The 26713-nt window shown below is 44.5% G+C and overlaps 2 protein-coding genes across 4 annotated transcripts in view; one reads left to right on the top strand and one right to left on the bottom strand.

Moving 5' to 3' along the window:
* TNFAIP1 (TNF alpha induced protein 1) overlaps positions 1-4851 on the bottom strand; it is a 46542-nt gene extending 41691 nt beyond the window's left edge. Inside the window, exon 1 of the mRNA XM_083172213.1 lies at positions 4447-4851. The gene's annotated coding sequence lies outside the window, so the exon portion shown is untranslated. The remainder of the gene's footprint in view (positions 1-4446) is intronic.
* IFT20 (intraflagellar transport 20) lies at positions 4583-23830 on the top strand. Of its 3 annotated transcripts, XM_083172214.1 has the most exons (6): positions 4583-5025; positions 8115-8242; positions 9853-9983; positions 12388-12473; positions 14743-14846; positions 22680-23830. In XM_083172214.1, exons 2-6 carry the CDS (start codon positions 8217-8219, stop codon positions 22759-22761), a joined length of 429 nt encoding a protein of 142 aa, XP_083028340.1. In that variant the 5' UTR covers positions 4583-5025; positions 8115-8216; the 3' UTR covers positions 22762-23830. The 3 variants fall into 3 exon arrangements, with proteins under 3 accessions (XP_083028340.1, XP_083028342.1, XP_083028341.1); XM_083172216.1 differs by lacking the exon at positions 8115-8242 and having other exon boundaries at positions 9856-9983; XM_083172215.1 differs by lacking the exon at positions 8115-8242 and having other exon boundaries at positions 4594-5025.
* The last annotated feature ends 2883 nt before the right edge of the window (positions 23831-26713 follow it).

The raw sequence follows: 26713 nt of genomic DNA, 5'->3' as shown, positions 1-26713 counted from the left end.
TTGTAATCGGGTAAAAAATGGGAAATGGGCATATATGGCCCATTTCTCATTGTATATGCCCCCCCCCCCCATTGTGAACGTCACCCCACGATTGACACCAACCTGAAGCGTGGCGAGCCCGCGAGGGGCGGCGGTACGCGTCCTCTGACCTTTTCATACCCCTACTATCCATGTCGGCGTGGAGTTGAGAATATAAAGTGTGGCGAGCGCAGCGAGCCCCGCGAGGGGACGCGTATACCTGTGAAGTTATACGCGTGCGCTCGCCACGCTTCGGGCTCGGTGGCTCACCACACTTTATATTCTCAACTCCACGCCGACGTGGATAGTAGGGGTATGAAAAGGTCGGAGGACGCGTACCGCCGCCCCGCGCGGGCTCGCTATGCTTCGGGTTGGCGTCAATCGTGGGGTGCCTTTGAGGGGGTTAAAATTGGGGTCTGGGGAGACTTTTACATTGAATCCAATGTAAAATAGGGTCCCAGGGACCCTATTCACATTTCAATCAATGTAAAAAATCTGGACCATCGCGTCGGTCGCATCACATGCGATTTGGTCGCCTGCGATGCGATCGACCCGATCAACATCGGTGTGGCCGTTCTAGGAAACTATATATATATATGCAGCAAAAAATGAAAGTACACTTCAGCGCTGTCCCTGTTATATAAACTCACTGCTGAATCGATATTGGAAAAAACAAATAGCAATTTGATAGGGGAAGATCATTTTAGAATTCATAGCCAACACAGAGGCTAGTATCAATTCAGTCATACACATTGGCCCTTATTCTGGTTCACTCGCAAAGGCAAATTCCTTATCAAATGGACAAAACCATGTGCACTGCAGGTGGGGTAGATGTTACTTGTGCAGAGAGAGTTAGATTTGGGTGGGGTTTTTCTTCAAAGTGAGATCTACATCGCAGTGCAAAAATAAAGCAGTCAGTACTTTTCCTGCACAGAAACAAAATAACTCACCCAAATCTAACTCTCTGCACAAGTTACATCTGCCCCACCTGCAGTGTAGCATAGTTTTGTCAATTTGAGAAGGAATTTGCCTTTGCGAGTGAACCAGAATAAGGGCCACTATTTTAATTCCCTGCTAATATATAATACAGATCTTCTGCCAAGCAGAGGGAAGCAGTTATGTCATTTATTTCCACTGAAGCCACATTTCCTCCTGTGGGAGGGATCCCATGTTAAAATAAACCTGGAAATCGCAGTTGGGATTTGTTGCTCATCCTGTTTCCGACTATTTTATAGATCACAGTGCACAAACACAGCAAACTAGGCTAATGCTTTATAAAGATAACTTACAGTAAGATATTCGCGACCCAAACCAGAAAGTGAAGTTATGAAGAACAAAAAAAAAGGAGGAGGAGGATATACAAATCATGTGCAACTACTATAAATAGTCATGTTGAACACTACATTATAGGAACGGGATACAGTCAGCATCCCGTCGGCTGCTAGAAGGGAGGGATGGGTGGAGGATAAGTATACCTGACCCTTGCTGAGATTCCATCCTTTGGGAGGAGTGGGGTTCTGTTGGGCGATCTACATTTTATTTACTTTCTTATTTATTTTTTGAAATGGAAGGATTTACCAAATGTCTGTATTCAGTGGCAATTACATACACATACAGGTATATACTGTTTATCTTGTTCTGCAGACTGCAACAGCCACTCTCTCTCTGCAGTAGCATCAGCGGCTCATGCGCTCTCTGTGCACAAGAGCAGCGTCAGCCTCACTCTCTAGGTGTACGGCAGCAGCGTCAGCCTCACTCTCTTCGTGTACGGCAGCAGCGTCAGCCTCACTCTCTCCGTGTACGGCAGCAGCGTCAGCCTCACTCTCTCCGTGTACGGCAGCAGCGTCAGCCTCACTCTCTCCGTGTACGGCAGCAGCGTCAGCCTCACTCTCTCCGTGTACGGCAGCAGCGTCAGCCTAACTCTCTCCGTGTACGGCAGAAGCGTCAGCCTCACTCTCTCCGTGTACGGCAGAAGCGTCAGCCTCAATCTCTCTGTGTATGGCAGCAGCGTCAGCCTCACTTTCTCTGTGTGTAGGGCAGCAGCGTCAGCCTCACTTTCTCTGTGTGTACGGCAGCAGCGTCAGCCTCACGCTCTCTGTGTGTACGGAAGCAGCATCAGCCTCACTCTGTCTGTACACAGCACCAGTGTCAGATTCACTCTCTCTGTACACAGCACCAGTGTCAGATTCACTCTCTCTCTCTGTACACAGCACCACTGTCAGATTCACTCTCTATCTGTACACAGCACCACTGTCAGATTCTCTCTCTCTCTGTACACAGCAGCAGTGTCAGATTCACACACACACTCTCTCTCTCTCTCTCTGTATACAGCAGCAGTGTCAGATTCACTCTCCCTCTCTCTGTACACAGCACCACTGTCAGATTCACTCTCTCTCTGTACACAGCACCACTGTCAGATTCACTCTCTCTCTGTACACAGCACCACTGTCAGATTCACTCTCTCTCTCTGTACACAGCACCACTGTCAGATTCACTCTCTCTCTGTACACAGCACCACTGTCAGATTCTCTCTCTCTCTGTACACAGCAGCAGTGTCAGATTCACACACACTCTCTCTCTCTCTCTGTATACAGCAGCAGTGTCAGATTCACTCTCTCTCTCTCTGTACACAGCACCACTGTCAGATTCACTCTCTCTCTGTACACAGCACCACTGTCAGATTCACTCTCTCTCTGTACACAGCACCACTGTCAGATTCACTCTCTCTCTCTGTACACAGCACCACTGTCAGATTCACTCTCTCTCTGTACACAGCACCACTGTCAGATTCTCTCTCTCTCTGTACACAGCAGCAGTGTCAGATTCACACACACTCTCTCTCTCTCTCTCTGTATACAGCAGCAGTGTCAGATTCACTCTCCCTCTGTATACAGCAGAAGTGTCAGATTCATTCTCGCTCTTTATACAGCAGCAGTGCCAGATTCTCTCTCTGTATACAGAAGCAGTGTCAGCCTCACTCTCTATGCAGCAGTGTCAGATTCACACTCTCTCTGTATACAGCAGCAGTGTTAGATTCAATCTCTCTGTATACAGCAGAAGTGTCAGATTCACTCTTTCTGTACACAGCACCACTGTCAGATTCACTCTCTCTCTGTACACAGCACCACTGTCAGATTCACTCTCTCTCTCTCTCTCTGTACACAGCACCACTGTCAGATTCACTCTCTCTCTGTACACAGCACCACTGTCAGATTCACTCTCTCTCTCTCTGTACACAGCACCACTGTCAGATTCACTCTCTCTCTCTGTACACAGCACCACTGTCAGATTCACTCTCTCTCTCTGTACACAGCACCACTGTCAGATTCACACTCTCTCTCTGTACACAGCACCACTGTCAGATTCACTCTCTCTCTCTGTACACAGCACCACTGTCAGATTCACTCTCTCTCTCTGTACACAGCACCTCTGTCAGATTCACTCTCTCTCTGTACACAGCACCTCTGTCAGATTCACTCTCTCTCTGTACACAGCACCACTGTCAGATTCACTCTCTCTCTCTGTATACAGCAGCAGTGTCAGATTCACTCGCTCTCTGTATACAGCAGCAGTGTCAGATTCACTCTCTGTATACAGCAGCAGTGTCAAGATTCACTCTCTGTATACAGCAGCAGTGTCAAGATTCACTCTCTCTGTATACAGCAGCACTGTCAGATTCTCTCTCTCTTTATACAGCAGCAGTGTCAGATTCACTCTCTGTATACAGCAGCAGTGTCAGATTCTCTCTCTCTCTGTATACAGCAGCAGTGTCAGATTCACTCTCTCTCTCTGTATACAGCAGCAGTGTCAGATTCACTCTCTCTCTCTGTATACAGCAGCAGTGTCAGATTCACTCTCTCTGTACACAGCAGCAGTGTCAGATTCACTCTCTCTGTATACAGCAGCAGTGTCAGATTCACTCTCTCTGTATACAGAATCAGTGTCAGATTTAATCTCTCTTTGTGTATACAGCAGCCTCAGATTCTCTCTCTGTATACAGCAGCAGTGTCAGATTCACCCTATCTCTCTGTATACAGCAGAACTGTCAGATTCACTCTCTCTCTTTATACAGCAGCAGTGTCAGATTCACTCTCTCTCTTTATACAGCAGCAGTGTCAGATTCACTCTCTGTATACAGCAGCAGTGTCAGATTCACTCTCTGTATACAGCAGCAGTGTCAGATTCACTCTCTCTGTATACAGCAGCAGTGTCAGATTCACTCTCTCTGTATACAGCAGCAGTGTCAGATTCACTCTCTCTGTATACAGCAGCAGTGTCAGATTCACTCTCTCTGTATACAGCAGCAGTGTCAGATTCACTCTCTCACTCTCTCTGTATACAGCAGCCTCAGATTCTCTCTCTCTCTCTCTCTCTCTGTATACAGCAGCAGTGTCAGCCCCTTCGAGTCTCCCGTCTGTACAAACCCACCTGCCGCCAGGGACTTTGCCTCCCGCTCCACACCGTCCTCCTCGCTCAGATGCCCTGAGTTTTTCCCATCTTTTTTTCAGGGGAATGAGGTCACTTCCGGTAGCCGGTGCCCCAGGAGCTGCCCTGCCCTCTCCTGTGCCCGCCGTGCCCCGTATATCGCTGCTGCCTTCCGCAAAAAGAAAGACGCTCTCCGGCTGTGATAGTTTATAGCTACTTATTGTTATCCGTTATCTCCGCTCCGATCACGCGTCGTCTTTAGGCAGCGTGACACCGCATGTCCCAGAGCCCTGGTAACACTTCAGACGGAGCCAACTAATCTGCCGTATCCCTGCCTGCCGGCCGTGCACCTATCACAGCACTGTCTATACCTGTGCAGTTTATTTGTACTACAAACGCTGACTCTAATGAGTCATACTGCCCTCACCAAACATGGCTGCCGGAGAATGCCACTTCCGCCTTGTCTCTATGGTACCTGATGCGTTCCAGGGAAACACGTCGGTAAACAGCAGCCGGCTGTCGCCGTGGCAGCCAGAGCTGGAAGAGGGAGACCTGACGCCTCAGCCGCCGCCGTGACAGCAGGTAACTCGGCGGTCGGTCTCCCCCCTTAATGAGTTTGCTCATACAGCAGCTAAGTCCTGTGCCAGGCATTGTATTATTATTCTTCAGCCTTGGCCTGTGTAGCCAGTAGCCACCCTGTCTATGCAGGTGGGGATCCCTGGGTATAGCTCTTCCCACTGCTCCTACCTCCAATTATTCCAATGCATTTCTTATGGTGGGATGGCAGTGCGGGCTGGTACAGGACTGTGGATTCAGAGCAGTATGGGCTGGCACAGGTTGGTGGGGCAGTGTGGGTTGGTCATAGAGCATTCCTCACAGGGACCCTTATGCTCCAGCTGGCATGAAATGTGATCTATATGTTTGGTACTTCCTCATCTTTGTGCCCAACACTATGCCAGTTCTGTTAGTTGCTACTTAAGGATTTTCTTAGCAGCACCATTGTCCCCTTGCGGGCTCGCTTCACTCACCACGCTTCACTCGCCACGCTTCAGACTCAGTGTCTCGCTCCACGCTGCTTCACTCGCCACAACTTTACTAAAGTTAATACATGGTGGTGTGGACACAGGAGGGTGGCATGGATCCAGGGTTGTGGCGCCATACAGTATGTAAGTTCTGTAGCATAAGTGGTGGCCGCAAAGATGAGGAAGTACAGGTTGAGTATCTTGTATCCGAATATCCGTTATCCAAATTATTCCGAAAACCATACATTCCAGAAAGTGAAAAAATATATATTTTTTGGCTAAAAACTCACTGGGGACATTTGTAACATCACTACTGAGGGAATGATATGTAACTGGCACTATATATGTACAAGACAATGATTGCTTGACATTCAAATTCAATATCTGAGATAGTACACAAATTTTGTTTCATGTTTTGAAACCTTGTTTTTTGAACAAATAAATTATATTTGTGTGTATTTTATGTGGTTGATGTGTTTATGCAGCATAAATGCATGATACTTCAAAATACATCATTGAAATATTAAAATATTCCAAAATACGGAATAATCCGTTATCCAAAATTCTCCTGATCCTGAGCATTTTGGATGGGGATATTCAACCTGTACCATATGTTTGTATATCACATATACATACATTGTGGTATTTTGGCACTTTTTTAAAATTGTTACTTCTTTAAATAATTTGCACAGATTTTCTTGGATCCCTACTACCTGGTAAATGCAGTGCATTGGATCCTCGACCTGGGTGATGGGGATAACCAGGAGTATACATCCGTTGGTTTGTTTAGAACCAAAAAGTTAAAGGAAAGATTGATTATTTTTGGGTGGTATTGTTATAATTATTCTACCCAATCCTCCTTCCTCAAAATTTACGGATTTAGTTACAGAACAATGGTTCAGGTTCCACATAGTGATTTTGCGCACAAGCAATGGTCACTAAGGGTATATGTTCGAATGGCGCAGTTATCTAAGGCCACGGCCCTCCCTGGTCCAGATGGAGCATCGGTTACAGATAGCTTAGACTGAAAATGGGAAAATATAAATGCCATTTATGTGGCTGGTGGTTCAGCACTAAAGGTGTGTACACACACTTCAATTTGCTTTAGATTCAATGTCCAATTGGATTTTCCATTAGATTTGGCATTAGATCTGTACTTTTGCATTAGATATCGATTTCGATATCAAATTTAGATTCAAGGTACAGTGTACACATTTGATTTACTAGATTGTATTCGATATTTCCTTGCCTGCGCAGTCTATTTTTTTTTCGATATAGAGAAAACGGGAGCGCGCATCAAATCTAATGCAGATCGAAAGCATCTTAAAAACCATTCAATTTAAATTTCCATTTTGTTTTTATAATCGAAAACCTGTCAAAATCGAAGCGTGTATACACCCCTTAAGACCCAGTATGTCCGCAGCTCTTGTAGCTAAGATAATGGAGAAGTGGACTAGCCTCTTGTTAGAGGAGATCTAATCGGTCAGCCCTGAGTCCCAGTTGTTGTCCATTGTTTAGAAGCCCAGAGTAGGAGCAGTTTACTTGGGAGAATCTACTTCAGGTGCACCTTTCGGTCAGGCCTAGCAATTGTGGCTTGATTTCATACCCTCCAACATCTTATGGGCTGAAATCGGTACACAGTGGGCGTGGTCACTGGCAAAAGGGAGCAGCCATGTGTAAAATGGGCGTGTCATCAACAGTGACAGGAATAATAATAATACACTTAATGAATATTGAATAAGCTGTCAGACTTGTGCAGAAGACACCTAACTGGGAAGAGAATAACAGAATTGGGTATTTATGTAAATTGTTGTTCCAGAGCTTAGGTTTCATGCATGTAGTTTAATACCATCCTCTGGTATTGGTTGCAGTGTGGGGGATGTATTTGGTGGGTGCCGTCAGTCAGGCTAGCTGAGAGGGAGTTTGAAAAGGTGTTATCTGTGCACTTAACGTGTATGACTATGGGCGTCATGGACAGACAGTGCTGCTGATTTCTCAGGGCTCCGCCTGCCGCTTACTCCAGATGAATGCCAGAGGTCTCTGCCGCCCTCGGGTCGCAGGTGCCTGCGGTCTTGTTTTGGAGTGCGTGGCTCCGGTCAGGAACATTCGCTGGTCAGCTGCTAAGAGGCAGGGTGGGTGGACTCAGTGACGACCATTGGAGCTGTCACTCAGGAACGGAGGCTGGGGGCTGCTGTTAATGAGAGGAGTGGACTGAAGCATCGCCTCCCGGTCCCCTGCTGTGTGATTGGTTGTGGTGCAAGCCTTGCTCTGCAGCCAGCCCCTCTTTCACGGCGCTGCCTCCAATAACAACAGCTCCACTGATTGACTGTGTATCTCGCTAAAAAACGGTACATTCGGTACGCTATGATTTAGCTGGTACAGACCGTTAAAAAACGGTACTGTACTGGCAAAAATGGTACAGTTGGAGGGTATGGGATTTGTGTTAGGGTTAGGGATGCTGATACTGAGACAAAGGAGGGTTTACCCACTGAGGATAGGTTTGTGTTCAGTGAAGAATTAAATAAACTAATTTCTGAAGCAACTGGTGGTAAAAGCTCATTTATACCATCAGGAAGATCTAGTTATGCTAAAGGTCAGACTTTTTGCCCTCCATTAAAGTAGCAGTCTGCCGCATCTTCTTGAGTCTAGGGACAGCCTCCTGAGTTTCAAGGGTTCAGCTATAAAGGAAGACAGACTAGTACAATTAGGAAGGAGCAAGGTAGACAAAATCCCAAACTTCAGGAAAAGGAAATGATGATGAGCGCATCCATTCTGGGGTGAGTGCCCATCTACTGTTGTTCAGTGGAGTAGGTGATGGCTATTATAGAAAGTTACATTAATGGGGTTATTCTGATTCACTCGGAAAGGCACAATCACTCTCTAATGGACAAAACCATATGCACTGCAGGTGGGGCTGATGTAACATGTGCAGAGAGAGTTAGATTTGGGTGTTATATTGTTTCTGTGCAGGGAAAATACTGGCTGCTTTATTTTTACACTGCAATATAGATATCAGTTTGAAGTACACCCCCACCCAAATCTAACTCTCTCTGCACGTGTTACATCAGCCACACCTGCAAGTGAATTGAAATAACCAGTTCTCGGTTCCAACACTGAAAAGATACTTTGCAATAAGGTTTCCAAACTACGTAGCGAAATTAAATTTTTTCAGGGTGTACACTTATAGTGGGCAGTACGGATGGTGTAATGGTTAGCATTACTGCCTCACAGTGCTGAAGTGATGGGTTAGATTCCCATCATGGCCCTAACTGTGCAGAGTTTGTATATTCCCCCTGTGCTTGCGTGTGTTTACTCTGGGTACTCCGGTTTCCCCCCACAATCCAAAAATATACTGGTAGGTAAAATTGGCTCACACAAAAATGAACCCTAGAATGTCTGTGTGTACATGTGGTAGGAAATATAGACTGAAAGCTCCACTGGGGAAGGGACTGATGTGAATGTTCAAATATTCTCTGTAAAGCGCTTCGGAATATGTGTGCACTATATACCGTAAGAGAAACTGTTAATAAATACATAATATAGCCATTATATAGGCATCCTATAGAGCTGTGAAGCTGCCCATTGACGGTCCATTGTGGCCTGGCTCCGTTCTGTACTATGCGATGCGCGCTCCCGCGCATCACATAGTACGGTACAAAAAGTATGTGCCGCACATACTTTTTGTACTAGCTACACATCGCATCGCATTGCATGAACAAGGCATGCGATGTGTACTAATTAAGTCCCGAACGGATCCGTTCAACGGACCGTGTATGGGCAGCTTGAGTCCTAAATCAGCCATCCAGTTACCATCTTCTGAACCTTTGCATGAGATAGATCTGAAGACCAGAGGGTTCAGAAGATGGTCACAGTAGAAGCCTAGGTAAGCTTGTCCACTTCATTTTAAAACTGCGACCACCTCTTCTGCTTTCCTAACACTACACTCGTGTTTGCAATTGACTGATCGAATTTATAGAACTTTTCCATGAGAATGGCGAGAATTTGCAAAGCTGTGTGTATTCAGAGAGTAGAACAGGTTTATTTCCGTGTATTAGAGACAGATTAGCAGAGCGTATTTCTTATTTCTTGCTGGGCATAATGATAAGCTGATCACAAGGTCATGTATTTCCAAGCTTTTTGTGTATACTAGATATAGAAACTGTCTTATTTATCAAGGTGCAACACCATTATCCTCAGGCAAGTGAAGTATAATTAGAGGTATATTGCAAACAATCTATAGAATATTCAATATTTATAATTAAAATCACTTCTGTGTCTAGAACTGTATAAAAGATTTAGGTCCGGTTACAATCTGATTCCAAATCTAGAAGTGTCCATTTATTCATGCACTTGTGTGTGTAATGTGTATGTTCTGTTTCATTTGTAGTAGAATGGCCAAAGACTCGCTATCAGAAGCTGGGATGCACTTCGATGAGCTCAACAAACTGCGCATCTTGGATCCAGAGGTCTCCCAGCAAACAGTAGAGTTGAAAGAGGAATGCAAAGAGTTTGTAGACAGTAAGTCACAGTAACAAAGTGGAAAAAGAGAAAGGTCCCAGAAAACAACCATCCTCACCTCATTTGTATAGTATTCATTCTAGCACCCGCCATATTTGAAAACCCATGCATTTCCTCTTCCCTGCCTGGGGTGTCGCTGTCTGCTGTGGTGTTTCTAGAACAGGGCTGGTTTTCTTATCAGTGTTGATATACAGACCACATTGCTAGAAGCACTACAGCAGACAGCGACACCACAGGCATGGAAGAGGAACTGCATGGGATTTCAAATATGGTGGGTGCTAGAATGAACACTACTTGTATACAAGACAGGATTTAGTTACTGGAATTAGGAAAAATCATCACACAATTTTCATTTTGCCAATGTTTGCTTACCTGAAGCCCTAAGCATTATGTTATTGAATTATATAGAATAACTTGACCACTGTAAGGAATCTAAAGACTGGGAAGGGCTGTAATGATTTGCAGTAATAATCTATATTCCATTGGACTGATGTAAGCGTGTACTGATAGACTGCTCTGAAACCTGTCGTATGGATAAGACTGGTCGCAACATGTAGTTCTGTGTACACCATGTGACCGTAAATTTGGGTGATTTGCATTCTAGTCTGGGAAATCGGTGTACATTATAGTACAACTGAAAGTTTGCTTCTACCCATCACTTGATCAGAAATTTGATTTGCTGAGCAGCTGATCTATGATCACCGAACCATTGGCGGATCGGGAAAAACCGTGGGATGTAATGCCATGTGAGTCAGGTGACCGTGCGCGATGCTGGGCAATCTCAGAGGTTTTTCTTAAAGGTACAGTCATTTCCATGACAAACCCCATGCCTTGTAAATGACGGCCCCTTTAAAAAAAAAAAACTCTGAGTTCAGCTGGGATCACGGCCGAATTACATCAGGCCTCCCCAGAAAATCACCAACTCACTGATCCCAACAATATTATGGTCCGTATCAGCCAGTCCAATATGAAAATGTGGTATACACTGCTCTGATTGTGAGCCAGTCCAATATGATCCCTGGGAGAACGTAGATTTCCTTTGTGAACTCTGGTTCTCACCCATAAAAATATATTTTTTTAGGTTAATTGGCCTCTGACAAAATTAATCACATTTAATAACTTTATCTAAAAAATATGAATCCACTTGAATTTGTTCCAAAAATTCTGTACACATTTGCTACAATATTTATTTCTGCTTGGCTGTAAGAAGCCTCGGATCCACCTTGGTTCAAACTGTTGTCATGTTAAGATCTTAATGCAAAATTTGCCTAACAGTTTTTCTGTGACGATTTCTGCTATCATTCAGATGCGGCGTTAACAGTCAATTCGAACAATATTATTATTTTTTTTCTTTTGTGTAAGGACTTCTGGGACGTTCGTTATATTTGACGTCATCATAACCAGCACTAAACCTCCACATGACATAGTCTGCCCGTAGCATATGGAAATATTTAGCAGCTATTTTGTTCAATGTAACGGAAAACCAACAGTTAACATTTTCCAGGTCTCCTCACAGAATAACAAGTGAAGTAATTAGCTCCACCTGTGGATCATTGATAATGTGTCAGTAATGAGTGCACCTGTGCCTCTGCTAGGTGAAAACGTGAACTGTTGGTAGCTCTCGATGACTGGAGTTGGCTAACAACTAGTAGCTACAACTACTAGATGGATCATTTGAGCATACTGGGACCTTCCTATCTGAGGTGGTATAGGGAGATCTCACATTTAGGACATACGCATAGATATTTTTATACATGGAATATCATTCAATCCAATACATTTTATACTACTATATAGAACAGTTTCCTAGTTTAGCGGTTATCAGCAATCTGCAATCTGTCTCAATAGTGACCAATTTGTGTTTTCAAATAATTTGTAAATATGTTTATTTGTAGTGCTATGAAGGGATTCAAGCGATAGTCCCCACTTTTTGTGAAATCTCTCCACACCCTTTTCAACATCTGCCAGAGTAGCCTGTCGTTCATAATATATTATTCTCAAGATCATGGTGGACATCTCTAATACTCTTGTGGTTGATCTCTGTATCCAATGCCGTAGGATACATTTTTGCGCAGTAGTAATAATTGTCGTGAGTGCTGGGATCACCTCCTTCCTCCTGGGTCCTAGTTCTCAAACAGAGAAGTTCCCAAAAGACATGCCATATGTGCACTATATAAATAACTGTTAATAAATACATTTCTGCCTGGTGTATGGGCTCCATTGCAGTCTATATACTGCACCCATACTGCCCATTAAATCAAACACAAATGTATGTATACTTAACATTATATACTTTTTTTTTTTTTTATGGACGAGCACTTGTAACGGCTAGATCACTTTTGATATCGTAATTTAAAGGCTAATTCAACCTTTGAATAATACCTGTTTTTCTCTCTGATTTCAGAAATAGGTGACTTTCAGAAAATCGTTGGTGGTTTGATTGATCTTGTTGATCAGCTGGCTAAAGAAACTGAGAATGAGAAGATGAAGGTAGCATAGTTTTAAGTCTTAAACATAAAGTTTTAAGCAAAAATGACAATGACTTAGGTATGTGGTATCAAAAGAGAACATCAATGTTACAGATGTTTTTCCCATTGGCCACAAAACATTGGCGCACCATGGTTGCAAAACATAAGTGTTATCAATGTTTTACCAGTCAATTACCCTCCCTACCCCACAGTCCTCACACACTCTGTAATAAGCAATAGTGTAAAAACAGCTAGAATACCTCAAGAAAGTGATCTTCTAGCCTGAGCTTTAGAATGTAAGCTCTCACGAGCAGGGCCCTCTCCTCATGTGCCTTTCTTAGAATATATAAACCTCTGCCACCCTGATGATTCCTTCAGTGTCCTGCCCCCTGATGCAACTATCTGTATTTACCATGTACTTGTCCTAAATTGTCTTGTACTGTTATTCGTTATCTGGTTTTGCTCATTTGTGTATTGTTAGGCGCTGCGGAACCTTTGTGGTGCCATATAAATACACGATAGTAATAATAAATAATATGGTTCTATGCTTATTCCTGTACCCCAGCCAATATCCTTTTTCAGTTTTATTTATTGCATACGAAATGCCATAACTTGCTTGAGACTGGTGAAGTTTTTCAGACCTGATCCCTGCTCTGTGATATTGCAGAGTCCTGCGATCAGATAGCTGCCGCCCCACCAGAGACAAAAACTTAAGTGACCCTGGAAAAAATTCTGTCTTTAGTCTATAATCTTTAGGCAGGGACATCACAAATGTATGTATAGCCCACACACCATTATCTCTCCTCTTCTCTGGTTCCTGAGTCACAGCATCAGCAGATATTTTCAGGTCATTATATACCATACTGAGGACATCCAGTGCAATGCAGAAAGCATTCTTTTAATCCATAAAATAGAGAGAATCCCAGTGATCACCCTACAATATAGAGAGCATTCATGTGGCTGCCATACAATACATAAATCATCCCAGTGACTGCCCTTTAAATACAGGAGTATCCCTGTGATTGTCCTACAATACAAGAAGCATCCCAGTGACTGTCGTAAGCATCACAGTGAGTGCCCTGCAAAACAGAGAGCGTCCCAGTGACTTTCATATAATAAAAATCCTCCTCGGTGACTGCCATAAAATTGCCAAAATACTATCACTTCTTCAATGATTGGACAGCTCAGATGGTGTAGTGGTTAGTGTTACTGCCTTGCAGCACTGCAATAATGTGTTCCCACCACCTAACTGTGTGGAGTTTGTATATTCTCCCTGTGCTTTCTTTGTTTCAAAGAGTGAATGTTCCTGTCTTTTGACACAGGGGATTATTCTGATTCACTCGGAAAGACACAATAACTCTCTAATGGACAAACCCATATGCACTGCAGGTGGGGCTGATGTAACATGTGCAGAGAGAGTTACATTTGGGTGTTTTATTGTTTCTGTGCAGGGTAAATAATGGCTGCTTTATTTTTACACTGCAATATAGATATCCGTTTGAATTACAAACCCCACCCAAATCTAACTCTCTCTGCACATGTTACATCAGCCCCACCTGCAGTGCACATGGTTTTGTCCATTAGAGAGTGAGGTACTTATGTAGTATCTGGGCTGCCGATTTTTTGATTGTATGCCTTAAGTTAAGGCATACAATCAGATGCGATGCGATGCGATATCGCATCGCATCGCATCCGATATCGGATGCGATGACCCGATTTTTCCATAGGAATCAATGTTAAAATGATTCCTATGGAAAAATGGGTCCTTTTCATACCCCTACTATCCAAGTGGGCATGGAGTTGGATATAAACCTGTGGCGAGCGTAGCGAGCCACCGAGCCCGAAGCGTGGCGAGCGGACGGTATTCGTCCCCTCGCAGGGCTCGCTTCGCTCGCCACGCTTCGGGCTCGGTGGCTCGCTACGCTCGCCACAGGTTTATATCCAACTCCATGCCCACTTGGATAGTAGGGGTATGAAAAGGACCCATTTTTCCCATTGAATTCCATGTTAAAATGGACTCAGTCCATTTTAACATTGATTCCTATGGAAAAATCGGGTCATCGCATCGCATCGCATCGCATCGAATCGCATGGTCGCATGCGATGCGATGCGATCTCCCGATCCGACCCGATTTAGAAATCGGCAGCCCAGATACTACATAAGTACCGAGAGTGATTGTGCCTTTCCGAGTGAATCAGAATAACCCCCACAATGTAGAGGAGAGCTATGATGTATGATCATGTGATTTTCCATTTATTTATTATATATATATATTTTTTGTGCTGCTTTAGGCTATTGGTGCCCGTAATCTGCTAAAGTCCATTGCTAAACAGCGAGAAGCCCAGCAGCAGCAGCTGCACGCATTGATAGCAGAGAAGAAGATGCAGTTAGAAAGGTATGATTACCAGAAGGAGGAGAACAGTCATCCCATTAACAATACAGCCTGTCTATTGGTGGTGTGCTTATAGAGCGATAATGATGATGACCAGTTGCCAGTGGAGGCCTGCACCCAAACCTTATATGTCTCAGTTACCCCGTCCCCACTGAGACCTATAAGGTTAGGGTAAGTGCAGGGCTCAGTACTCACGGGACTGTTTCACCTTGCAAGTTTCCCCCACCACCTTCTCTCATCTACTCACCATTTAACCCAACGGGCGGTATCCCATTAGCTGCAATAACGTGATATGCGATAGCAGGAATAGTTATCGCACCTGGCACCCGAACTTATCGCAGGTATGCGCGCTCCCGTTTTTTCGACCTATCCTATTACAAATTCTGAGAACCGGTAACCTGTGATTTTTAACTAATGAAAAATGCAAGTGAAAATTGGGAAATCAGCCTGTACTCCCCAAAAAGTAATATGTAATAATCGTATGGAAATATATTGGAGGGCATAATTAAAAGATTTTTTTAAATGGCTGCAATATACATATTTGAAAAAAAAAAGAAGCAAGTTTGAGTTACATGACAATGGGTATAATTATATATTTGGGTGAATTAAAGGCACTTTTAAATACATTGCAAGAACGGCTAATTACTCCCACCTGCAAGCCTTAATACACTTGTGCCACTCATAAAGCACTTCACTCATTATTGGCTACTATAAAAATAATTAAAAAGTGTGTAATTAGTTAGTAAGGGGAGTATCTAAGGCAGGCATGTCCAATTTATGGCCCTCCAGCTGTTGTGAAACTAGAAGTCCCGTAATGCCTTGCCACAGTTTTGCTATTAGGGAATGCTAAAACTAGGGCAAGGCATGCTGGGACGTGTAGTTTCACAACAGCTGGGGGGCTATAGTTTGAACATGCCTGGTCTAAGGGGTTCTGAACCCAAGCCCTTAAATTTTTTCCCCAAAAATAGGGATTTTTCCCAACTTTTCTCCTGCTCAGATTAGGTGAACAGAAATTTGCGATCAACCCTATGCATGCTAGCAGTTGTTTAGCAGGTCGTGGGAATATGTTTTCCCAATTTTTTTGTTGTGGCAAAAACAGGTTATTGCGGCTAATAGGATAAATGTCTTTGTCATTATGTTAATGAGGAATTCTCAATTCATATAGTGTCCTGTTTTCTATTGGCCCATGCCTTCTACCTGGGTGTATTCTATCCTGTGCTCAACTTCATGTTTTCCCTAATTGGAACATTTCATACCCATGAAATACAATTCTCCTGTATCCTCCCTCCTGCTGTCTATAAATATAGCTGTGGCATGTGTATGTATAGCTCTATATGCCATTTTTCTAAATGTGTTCCACAGACCACAGGTAGCCCCTTTTGGTCCTTGAGTGAATGGAAGTGGTCTTCCTGTGAGATGGAGAATGCATTTAAGCCTTGGTTGTCCCCTGGGGGATTTGTTATTTTGTTTACTGTAACTAGGGTGGCCAATCCCGGGATCGGTGGGATCCAGGGATTTGGCCACAAAAGCGATCAGATTTCAATCCCGGGATTGGAGTCTCCAAACCAGGGATTTCTGTATTAGACTGGCTTTTCCCATCCCCGGCTGTGCGCATCATGGCCTGGTCAGAGGTCACACCAGCTCCGCCCACCTGGCTCCCAGCTGCACTGCCTGTACCTCTGCACCGCTTGCCTGGCCTCTGGTTCGACCCCCTGCCTGGGGCAATTTTTTTTATTGGGGAAGCCGATCCCCGGGATTGAGGATTTTTCAAACTCGAATCCTGGGACTGGAAAAATGTCCCGGGATTGGCTTCCCTAACTGTAACGCCACCTTCCCCTTCTAGAGCAGTCCAAATAATGTTTCAGGGCCTCTTTGAGTGGAACTCTATCTTTCAAAAGGGCTGCATACGATCAATATCAGTTATGTTATGTCAACTCATCTAATCCGTAAGAAAGAGAGAACCGTTTTTAGTATAAGGATTTCCTCCGAAGTCTCTGAGGAACACAGACCTCACCCCTGCGCTTTTGTTCCTTCATCTTTGCTACTGTATGGGTAAGCTGTCACTTCCTTACTTTAAATGGAGAGGAATTGGGGGAGCTTATTATTTATTTCATATGAAAGCACCAATTAGCATTAATCAGCGCTGCATTCTCTGTACTGTATAACTAGGACGTTTAGGAAGAACCAGAATGATATGCATCTAAGCAATTCTGCTTGTCCCCGATCATTAAACCTATGCCTCTACCTAATATCAGGTATTGCTCATTGCATAAACATAGTATTTTTTCTTCTACGATCCCCATGGCAGCCATTACATAGGGATTTCATCCCACATCCTTGAGTTAGACAGGTTACTTTTTTCCTTGGGGAACCTCCCCCTCTGGTATAAATCCCAGCTCCTCCCTCTCCTGAGTGTCTTTTTTTCCTGTCTCCTTGTTAGTTTGAGATAGGTAGTGTTATTTTATTTTCCTGGCTTACCTCTACTAGAAGGGCTCACTCTGGTGGGAAGCAGCATGGAAGCGTGGCCCCTTTGGGGTTTCTGTTCATGTACATCCAGGAGAAGAAGCAGGCGGGTCCGTAAGGCTTCATGAGATATAGGACTCTAGTGAGTATGCTAGAGCCTGGTTCCGGGCGCTAGTACAGCGTGTAAACCTCAGGACGCGGCTTAGGAGCAGCGTGGCGTTGGACTCCATTTCCCAGAGGCAGTGGGGCATCGCGCGCGCGTATGGGCGCGAGGTAAGGCGATGTGCGGCGTCACTTCCGGCCGCGTCAGCTGGGAGTCGGGACTACAGCTTCCAGAAGGCTGTGCGCGGCAGCGGGGGAGTGACGCGCTTCCGGGTAAGCACTCTGCTGTGTTCTGGACGGTATTTAAACGGCAGGTGGACGCTGACATGGCCGGAGGTGTTTGGCGTTCACATTGTCGGCGGAACGGAGTACTGAGCTTGTGGCTTCTTAGACTGAGTCGGTGTAAGCATCTGAAGGAAACGGTAAGACCTCGTTGAGGCAGATACTGGCATGATCTTGCGAAAGCAGTAGCTTATGATATGCTGTGGATAGAGGCTGTTTGTATATGGTTATATATACAAATATGTAACTAACGCTATTATATGCTCATTTAGGTGTGCATAGATGGATCTGCCTTCCCCCCCTAGACCTGATAGTGTCCCTGTGAGGTGAGCCATAGTATGTTTTTTGATCTATAGAGTAGTAATTTATTTTTTAGTATAGTGATAGAAATCTTCTTCTTTCTTCTTAGTGTGCCTATTATAAATCCTAAGAAGAAAACTGTGAAGAAGAAGCATATCAATCTTAATTGCATGGCTTGTGATAAGTTATTTGAAGGATCACAGGAGAAAACGCTATGTGAAGAGTGTGATGTTCAGACTGCACCGGTTGATAGTCATAAGCAGATGTTAAAGGACTTGATGGACTGGATGAAGCAGTCCTTTGTGTCTAAGGAGGAATACAGTCAGTCACAGGGCCAGAAGAGGTCTAGGACTCAGGCTGAGTTTGAAACAGTGTCATCTGAGGAGGAATTTGAACCAGAGGCAGATTCAGAAGATGAACCAGGAGAAGTAAAAGAGGAGAATAGAGTCTTTAATTTTGAGGTGGTTGAAAGTGTTTTGAAGAACATTTATAAAACTATGAACTATAAGGAAGAAGTAGTTCAGGCGGCTGGAGAAGATTTATTGTTTGAGGACAAATCTAAGAAAACGAAATATTTTCCAGTACATCAGGTTATGAAAACCTTGATATCCAAAGAATGGGTGAATGTTGAGAAAAAGCAAGGGAAACTATTTCGCGTTGACCGTATGTATCCCGTAAAAGATGAGATGTTCTTACAATGGTGTGGGTTACCAAAGGTAGACGCCGCCGTCGCGGAGATAACATCTAGAACAACTATCCCACTGGAGGATGGAGCCTCCTTTAAAGACCCTATGGACAGACGAATGGAGGGGTCCCTGAGGAAATTGCATTTATCTGCGGCAGTGTCTTTAAAAGCCAGTGTTTCCTTCGCCTCAGTAATTAGGGCCCTGAGACTGTGGTGCACTACCCTCCATTCGGATATTGGGGACGGTACGTCTAGACAGTACATTCTAAAGAAATTAGAGACTGTTCAAAAAGCTATAGAATTCTTGTGTGAAGCATCCCTTGATGTTACGTCATTTTCTGCCAGATCCATGGCGGCAGGGGTGGCAACTAGAAGGGCGCTCTGGCTGAGGTCTTGGTCAGCTGATGCGCATTCAAAAAATAGATTGGTGTCACTCCCCTTTGAAGGGTCATTTCTGTTTGGCTCAAAATTGGATGCTCTCATACATAGGCTGACTGGAGGAAAATCCTTAAAATTGCCACAAGAAAAGAAGTTCAAATATCCAGTTTCTTCTTTTTCAGCGAAGCAGACGTACAGAGAGGCAAAGGCATATAGGCCGGGAAGACCTTACGGACAGAGAGGTGCTTTTGGCACTTCCAGAAGATTTTTTCGTGCCAATACCAAGCGAGGAGCAAGGCAATGACAATCAGAGCCACCCATCAGTAGGAGCACGCCTTCTTCAGTTTGTAACCGTCTGGGAAACGTCGATACAAGACAGATGGGTGAGAGACATAATACTACAAGGTTACAAGATAGAATTTGTGCAAGTACCAGAGGAAAGTCGTTTTATTCGTTCAAGGATGCCTACTGCGACTCTGGAGAGAAGAGAACTACTGAAGATTGTGAAACAACTATTGCACAGCAAAGCAATAGAAAGGGTTCCAAACCATCAACAGAAGAAAGGGTTCTATTCCAGTCTATTCTTGGTGGAGAAGGCGACAGGTGGTTACAGGACCATTATAGACCTAAGAAGGCTAAACCGCTTTATAGAGTTGAAGAAATTCAGAATGGAAACGCTGAAGACAATCACAGCGGGCATAAAGAAAGGAAGCTTCATGGTCTCATTAGACCTAAAAGACGCATACTACCATGTGCCAATACATCTTTCGCATCGGCGGTTTCTAAGATTTTGTATTCAGGGGGAGCACTTTCAGTTCACGTGCCTCCCATTCGGACTCACAACATCCCCGAGGGTGTTTACAAAAGTGCTGGTAACACTGATTGCGAATCTGAGAAGAACAGGAATTCAACTTTGGCCGTACCTCGACGACATCCTTATTGCAGCTTCGTCAAGAGAGAAGGTCCTGAGGGATTTAGAGACGGTAATGAACATGCTTCAGAGACACGGTTGGGTAATAAACCTCCCCAAAAGTCAATTAATACCAACCCAAGAGATAAAGTTTCTAGGGGTAATCATCGATGCAAAGAGTTTCAGATTGCTACTATCAAAAGAGAGATGTACAAAGATTATTTCCCTGGCAAAAGAGATCTCAATAAGAACAATTGTCCCATTGAAGAAATGTCTTCAGCTTCTGGGGATGATGTCCTCTACAATAGGGGTGGTGCCTTGGGCACAGTGGAAAATGAGATCTTTGCAATGGGCAGTGCTTCCCTATATAAGGAAATCGGATCCAAAAAAGGGTGGTGTAAAACTGAGTCCCTCAGTAAACAGATCGCTAAGATGGTGGACAGAGGCGGCCTTAGAGCACAGAGCGATGTCACTATATCTTCCGAGCTTCTATGTAATGACGACAGACGCAAGTCAAACCGGCTGGGGAGCTCACTTCAGGGAACATACCTTACAAGGTCTTTGGACAAAGGCCGAAAGCCTAAAGTCATCAAACTGGAGAGAGGCGGAGGCAGTCTGGAGAGCGATGTCAGGATTCAGTCACAAGATCAGACAGTCACACCTGAGAGTATTTTCGGACAATACAACAGTGGTGGCGTATATAAATCACCAAGGGGGCACCAGAAGCAAGGATATCATGACAGTAATAGCCAAAATACTTTCTTGGGCAGAAGTAAACTTAAGCTCTTTAACAGCGATCTTCGTACCAGGAAAGGAGAATACTCTAGCCGATATGCTCAGTCGGAGCAAAATACTGCCAGGAGAGTGGGAGCTGAACACAGACATCTTCGGAGAAGTAGTAAGAAGGTTTGGGGAACCGGATGTGGATCTCATGGCGACGCATACCAACAGGAAGGTGAGAAGATACTTCTCAAGATATTGGCTTCCACAGACAGCAGCGGTGGACACCTTCTCAATAAGGTGGAATTGCAAACTGGGCTACGTGTTTCCCCCCTTTCCACTGATATACAAGGTACTCAAAAAAGTAATAGAAGATCGGACGGAGGTAATAATTATACTTCCATACTGGCCCAGAAGGGCGTGGTTCGCGACAGTACTCGATCTAGCAGTACAAGGACCGTGGACTCTACCAATAGAACCAGATCTACTTCTGCAGGGGCATCAGAAGCATCCAAATCCAGCAGGATTGTCGTTGACGGCTTGGCGATTGAACGGGAGTCTTTGAAACGGAAAGGACTGGCAGATCAGGTGATTTCAGTACTCCTTCAGGCTAGAAAGAAAGTGTCATCCTCAGTCTATTATAGAATATGGAAGGCCTTCATAAATTGGAGAGAAACAATAGAGGATGTACAGGAGGCATCTACGCCAGAGGTCCTGCAATTCTTATGTAAGGGGTTTTTCGATGGACTTGCTACCTCTACACTGAAGGTACAGATATCTGCGCTAAGTGTGCTCCTGAATAGGAGGTTAGCAGAGGATGACCTAATTATTAGGTTTGGTAACGCAATAAAGAGATTGAGACCATCGGTCAAATCATTAGTGGCTCCTTGGGACCTAAATATGATTTTGAAGGCGTTGATGAGTGAACCGTTCGAACCACTGCCTGAGATCCCACTAAAGTTTCTCACTTGGAAAACAGTGTTCCTGGTGGCGATTACCTCCGCCAGGAGGGTGAGTGAAATTCAGGCGTTATGGGCGGAAGAGCCGTACCTGAAGATTTTGCCAAATAGGATTGTGCTTAGGACCAATCCACATTTCTTACCTAAAGTTGTCTCGGCGTTTCACCTGAATCAGGAGATCACGTTGCCAGTATTCTATCCAAAACCTGAAAACAAGGAGGAAGAGCTCTGGCATAACCTGGACGTAGTAAGAAGTATTACTACGTATCTGGACAGATCAAGAGAGATCAGGAAGTCCAAAAATTTGTTTGTGATCCCAGAGGGGACAAGGAGTGGTCTCCCCCCAACAAAACAAACGATCTCAAGGTGGATAAGAGAACTCATTACGTTCATATATAAGAAGGAGAACAGGGAAGTTCCTCCCATTATTAAGGCACACTCCACCAGGGCAATCGCGACCTCGTGGGCTTGGAAGGCGAAGGCTTCTATCAAAGATATTTGTGATGCAGCAACTTGGTCTTCAGTACACACATTTACCAACCACTATGAGCTTGATGTGTCTCCGCCACAATTTGGAGCACAAGTCCTACAAGGAGTCTGTAATGATTAAAAGAGTTTTTTGCGAATTCAATGGTTATTGGGTCCCTCCCTTATTTTGATTCATATGCTTTGGTATGTCCCTATGTAATGGCTGCCATGGGGATCGTAGAAGAAAACATCGGATTATGCTTACCGATAATTCCTTTTCTTCCTAGAGATCCCATGGCAGCCATCAGATTGCCCTCCCTTGTTGTCTCTTTTTTCCTAGGAACCTTTAATGAAGGAGACACTCGAAAAGACACTCAGGAGAGGGAGGAGCTGGGATTTATACCAGAGGGGGAGGTTCCCCAAGGAAAAAAGTAACCTGTCTAACTCAAGGATGTGGGATGAAATCCCTATGTAATGGCTGCCATGGGATCTCTAGGAAGAAAAGGAATTATCGGTAAGCATAATCCGATGTTTTTTTTTTTCTGAATTCCTTTTTTTTTTTTTTTCAGATACCGAATAGAGTATGATGCACTTTGTAAAGTAGAAGCAGAGCAAAATGAATTTATCGACCAATTCACCCTGCAGAAATAAAATGATTACGTGTTACGGATAACCCCCAACCTGAGAGTGATTTATACTGCGGATGTCCCCGCAGACCTTCCCCCTTCTCTCCCATACTGGGATGATGCAGCATTACTGACACTGACCTTCAGATTCTCTATCGGGGGAAAACCTCTTCGGACCAATTGTCATTTATATAAAGATCATTCTGCAAGTGCTGTTTTAGATTTTAGTTTTAAGAACCGCAGAAAAGCCATTCATTTATAAAAGTTCAGGTGTATCTGAATTTGGAATTGCTCCGCTAGAAGGTAAGTTAGGAGAAATTGTAGATTTAGGTATTCTATATGAAATACAAAGGCTGTATGAGTTGGCAGAGTCCTGGCATGTGGTCCACCCTCTCTTTTCTCCTGCTGACCCCATATTTATTTAGACACACAGCAGGTTGGACACATGTGCACCACATGCAAACAAACAAAGGATCAATTTCCCTATTCGCGCACTCCGGAGCAGCTGTACGGACAAGAGAAGAAAAGGTCACCCAACCTTCCACATAAATATCTGAGATCACAAAGTAACTTCACCTGTCACAAACTGCGCTCACAACCTAAAAGACAATAAGGTAGGATCGATATCATGCAGATGTCTTTGCTTCTTTCAAATAGTTCTCCATATAAGAAAAAAGGAAAGTACCATATATATAGTGTAGTAAGTTCGTACAATCAAGGGAGTGACTCCATATCAACCGTTGAATGTATGTGATATACGAAAGGGGACGTACTCCACTTACAAAATACACGGTATTGCCAGGTGTGTAAAGGTTTCTTTCAGGGATCACCTGACCCAGGATCCTTTCTGATGTTGATGAGCGCAGTTTGTGACAGGTGAAGTTACTTTGTGATTTCAGACATGTGCACCGCATGTTGGAATCCTTGCAGATAGTAGTGGTGCCAATGTAAACTTGTTCTGGGACAAGGTTTTGTATTCTCCCCAAAAATGCATTTTTGCTTTTGGGTGGGATTATCCTGCGTGTACATTATAGGGAGGCAGTGATACATTTGTATTATTGATTTCAAATAAATGATTTATTTATTGCCTTTTATACACCCACTTACATTTCATACGTAGAAGGGAATACAATTTCTTTCAATGAACTCTTGTGGCGAGTAAGTGCACTTGTACGCCGCACTTACAATACCGCCAGGCTTGCAGCATTTTGTTCTCAGCCCCATAGGACAGTGAGCAAAAATGTGAGTCCAGCACTAAAAGGGGTTTGGGTGCTGTTGCTGCTACATTGGCAACTCCGCCCCTTAACGGGTAATAGGATTCCCCCCGTAGAGTGGGAGTAACATACTCTTACATTTCATAGGTAGAACTGCAGTAGTATAGGCTTACATCTCATACATAGAGTGGCAGTAGTGTACTTTTACATTTCATAGGTACCGTAGCGTGTCAGTAGTGTACAGTACTTTAGGGCGTGATATAGCTCACAGACAATGTTTGGGTTGACATTAACAGAAGATCAACACAAGCCAAAGGCTGAAGTGGAAAACCAGATAGATACTATCTATTATCTTCTAGAAGGTGCTATATAAATAAGTAGATTCTGATTGGTTGTAAATTTCCCCTTGACTGTCAGCGATCTGTATACTAGAGGAGAAGATGGAGGTGGTTAGTGCAGGAGTGGGGGGGGGGGGGGGGGGGGGGGGGGGGGGCTGGAAACTGGAGGAGAGTGAGTGGGAATAAAAAATTAAAATGTGTGTTCTAGAGCTGTATATGCGGTTGGTTGTATACTATATACACAATGATCTACATGTACTTTTAATGCTATAGAAATAGGAAACAAGAAGGTGGGTGGTTTGTACACATTTAGGGAGCCTAAGAATAAAATGGTCCAGAACCAGTGTCCTGAGAAATTGGGCCCTGTTATTCATGGGGATTTAAAACACAATAGAGAACATGACTAAAAAAATGAAATGATGTGAATGAAACCTATAGAAATTTTGAAAGACTTACAGTACTCTCTATATAGGAAATGTAATGTATCTATAAACTTATTTAAGGTTCTCCTACAGAAGCGGATTGTGGTCTAAGCTCCACTAAACGTGCACATCCAAATTCAGATCCACTTATCCGATCTACTGGAATCTGTTGTATGATGATACTGTTGCATGTGAGAAATCCCTATCGTATGGTAATTGGGAATGACATTCCTGTGATATGGAGCACCCCCTATGTGTGTACAGCCTTCATAATCGCACAACCTCGGTACTGGCTAATTGGGGGTATTCAATCCCTGCCGCTATTTCTGTCAGGGGAAATGATGGCGGGCACCTATTCTGTGCTGTTGTTCCCAACAGCATTGACGAGGCAGCTCGTCAGAACGGACTCGACTCTAAAAGCAGTCTTGCCCGTTTTGCGGAAATGGCCGTGGATTGTTGAGAACAATCTTTAATTATGTGGAGTAGTTGCCTATAGCAACTAATCAACTCTGCACTTCATGTTATAGACTGCTTGATAAATGATAGCAATAATCGGCTATATTGTACAGTCCATTCCACAATAATGTTATTTATATCACATCACTTTTTCTAAATGTACCATCCTCTCTGCCAGTGTTATACTGTATAGCATTCATGTTATCGTGCTTTGTATGTTTATTCTGCATAGATGGAATTATAGTAATGTGTGCTGTCATCATTCATTCTCACTCCTACAATGTAACTGTTTTGAGGCTTTTCAAAGAAAGACCAGGGCCCTTATTCTGATCGGTGCGGAAATTCCCGCATGCGGACGGACCGCCGATGTTGATCGTCTGCGCATGTGCAGAGGTCACTCTGCGCATGTGCAGGCGATTTCGCCGCACGGATTCTTTATACGCCGCACAGGGGGCGTAGAGGGGCGTGAGGGGCTACTTAGCCTCATTACCCTATGCATACGCCCCGCGTTTCATGGGCGTTCCCATGCAAACGCGGGGCGTATGCATGGTAATGAGGCCGTGACGCGTGGGTACGGGGCGGGCATCTGACATCGCCGGATGTCAGCTGCCCGCCCCCATACATGATTTCACACGGACAAGTGTCCGTGTGGTCTTGTGTTGCGGGGCCTGGTGGAGCGTGCGGCCCTGCATTCGATGTTCGGCGACCATCGAATGCAGGGGCTGCTCCCAAGACGGAGGAGGCGTATCCCCGTCCAATTTCATGCGGATCGCCACATATCCGCGTACGGACGGCAGGTGGCGATCCGTATGGAAGGCGGGGATTCGCCTGCACGGTCGTGGCCGCATATTCTGATCGGGCCGCACCGATCAGAATAAGGGCCCAAGAGACCATTGTAACCGGTTAGGATTTGCCCAAACAGCTAATTTTCCTGCAGGGGGATGCGGTCATTGGGTCTACAGCAAATTGGTTGACATGGGTCAAGGTCGACATTTTTCACTGTTTTTGGAGCCGACCTGTGTTGACAAGCGATATTTCATGCCCTACCATCCACTAGGGCAGGGGTGGGGAACCTTTTGTGCCAAGGGCCGTTTGTATGAGGAAAAAAATCCTTGAGGGGCCATATGTAAAAATTTCTCTTACAACTTGTCCTGTTGCAGCCTTCTTACGCACCGGCGGCTGCCGCTAATTCGGACCGTCAGTCTCCGGCTGCTGTTGATGAAGAAGAATCTCACGAGAACTACAGACCTCTCGCAATAATTCCCTTGTACTTGACTCCCGGCAAAGCCCCGGGAGGGAGAGGGGCCATTTAGAACAGCTTCGGGGGCCGCATACGGCCCCTGGTCCTAAGGTTCCCCACCCCTGAACTAGGGCGTGGTGGGAAAATAAAATAGTGTGCCGAGCGCATCGAGGCACCGTGCTGCCCAAAGCATCGCGACCGAAGCGGTGCTCTGGGAACGGTGTCCATGTCGACATTCAGGTACAAAAAAACAGTGAAAAACCCCATGTCGACCTAATGTTTGTGTTAACCTGTCAACCTTGTCCCA

The sequence above is a fragment of the Crinia signifera genome, chromosome 2, assembly GCF_055691185.1.
Source record: "Crinia signifera chromosome 2, ASM5569118v1, whole genome shotgun sequence".
NCBI classification, from domain to species: Eukaryota; Metazoa; Chordata; class Amphibia; order Anura; family Myobatrachidae; genus Crinia; species Crinia signifera.
This window is presented reverse-complemented; position numbering and strand designations above follow the sequence as displayed.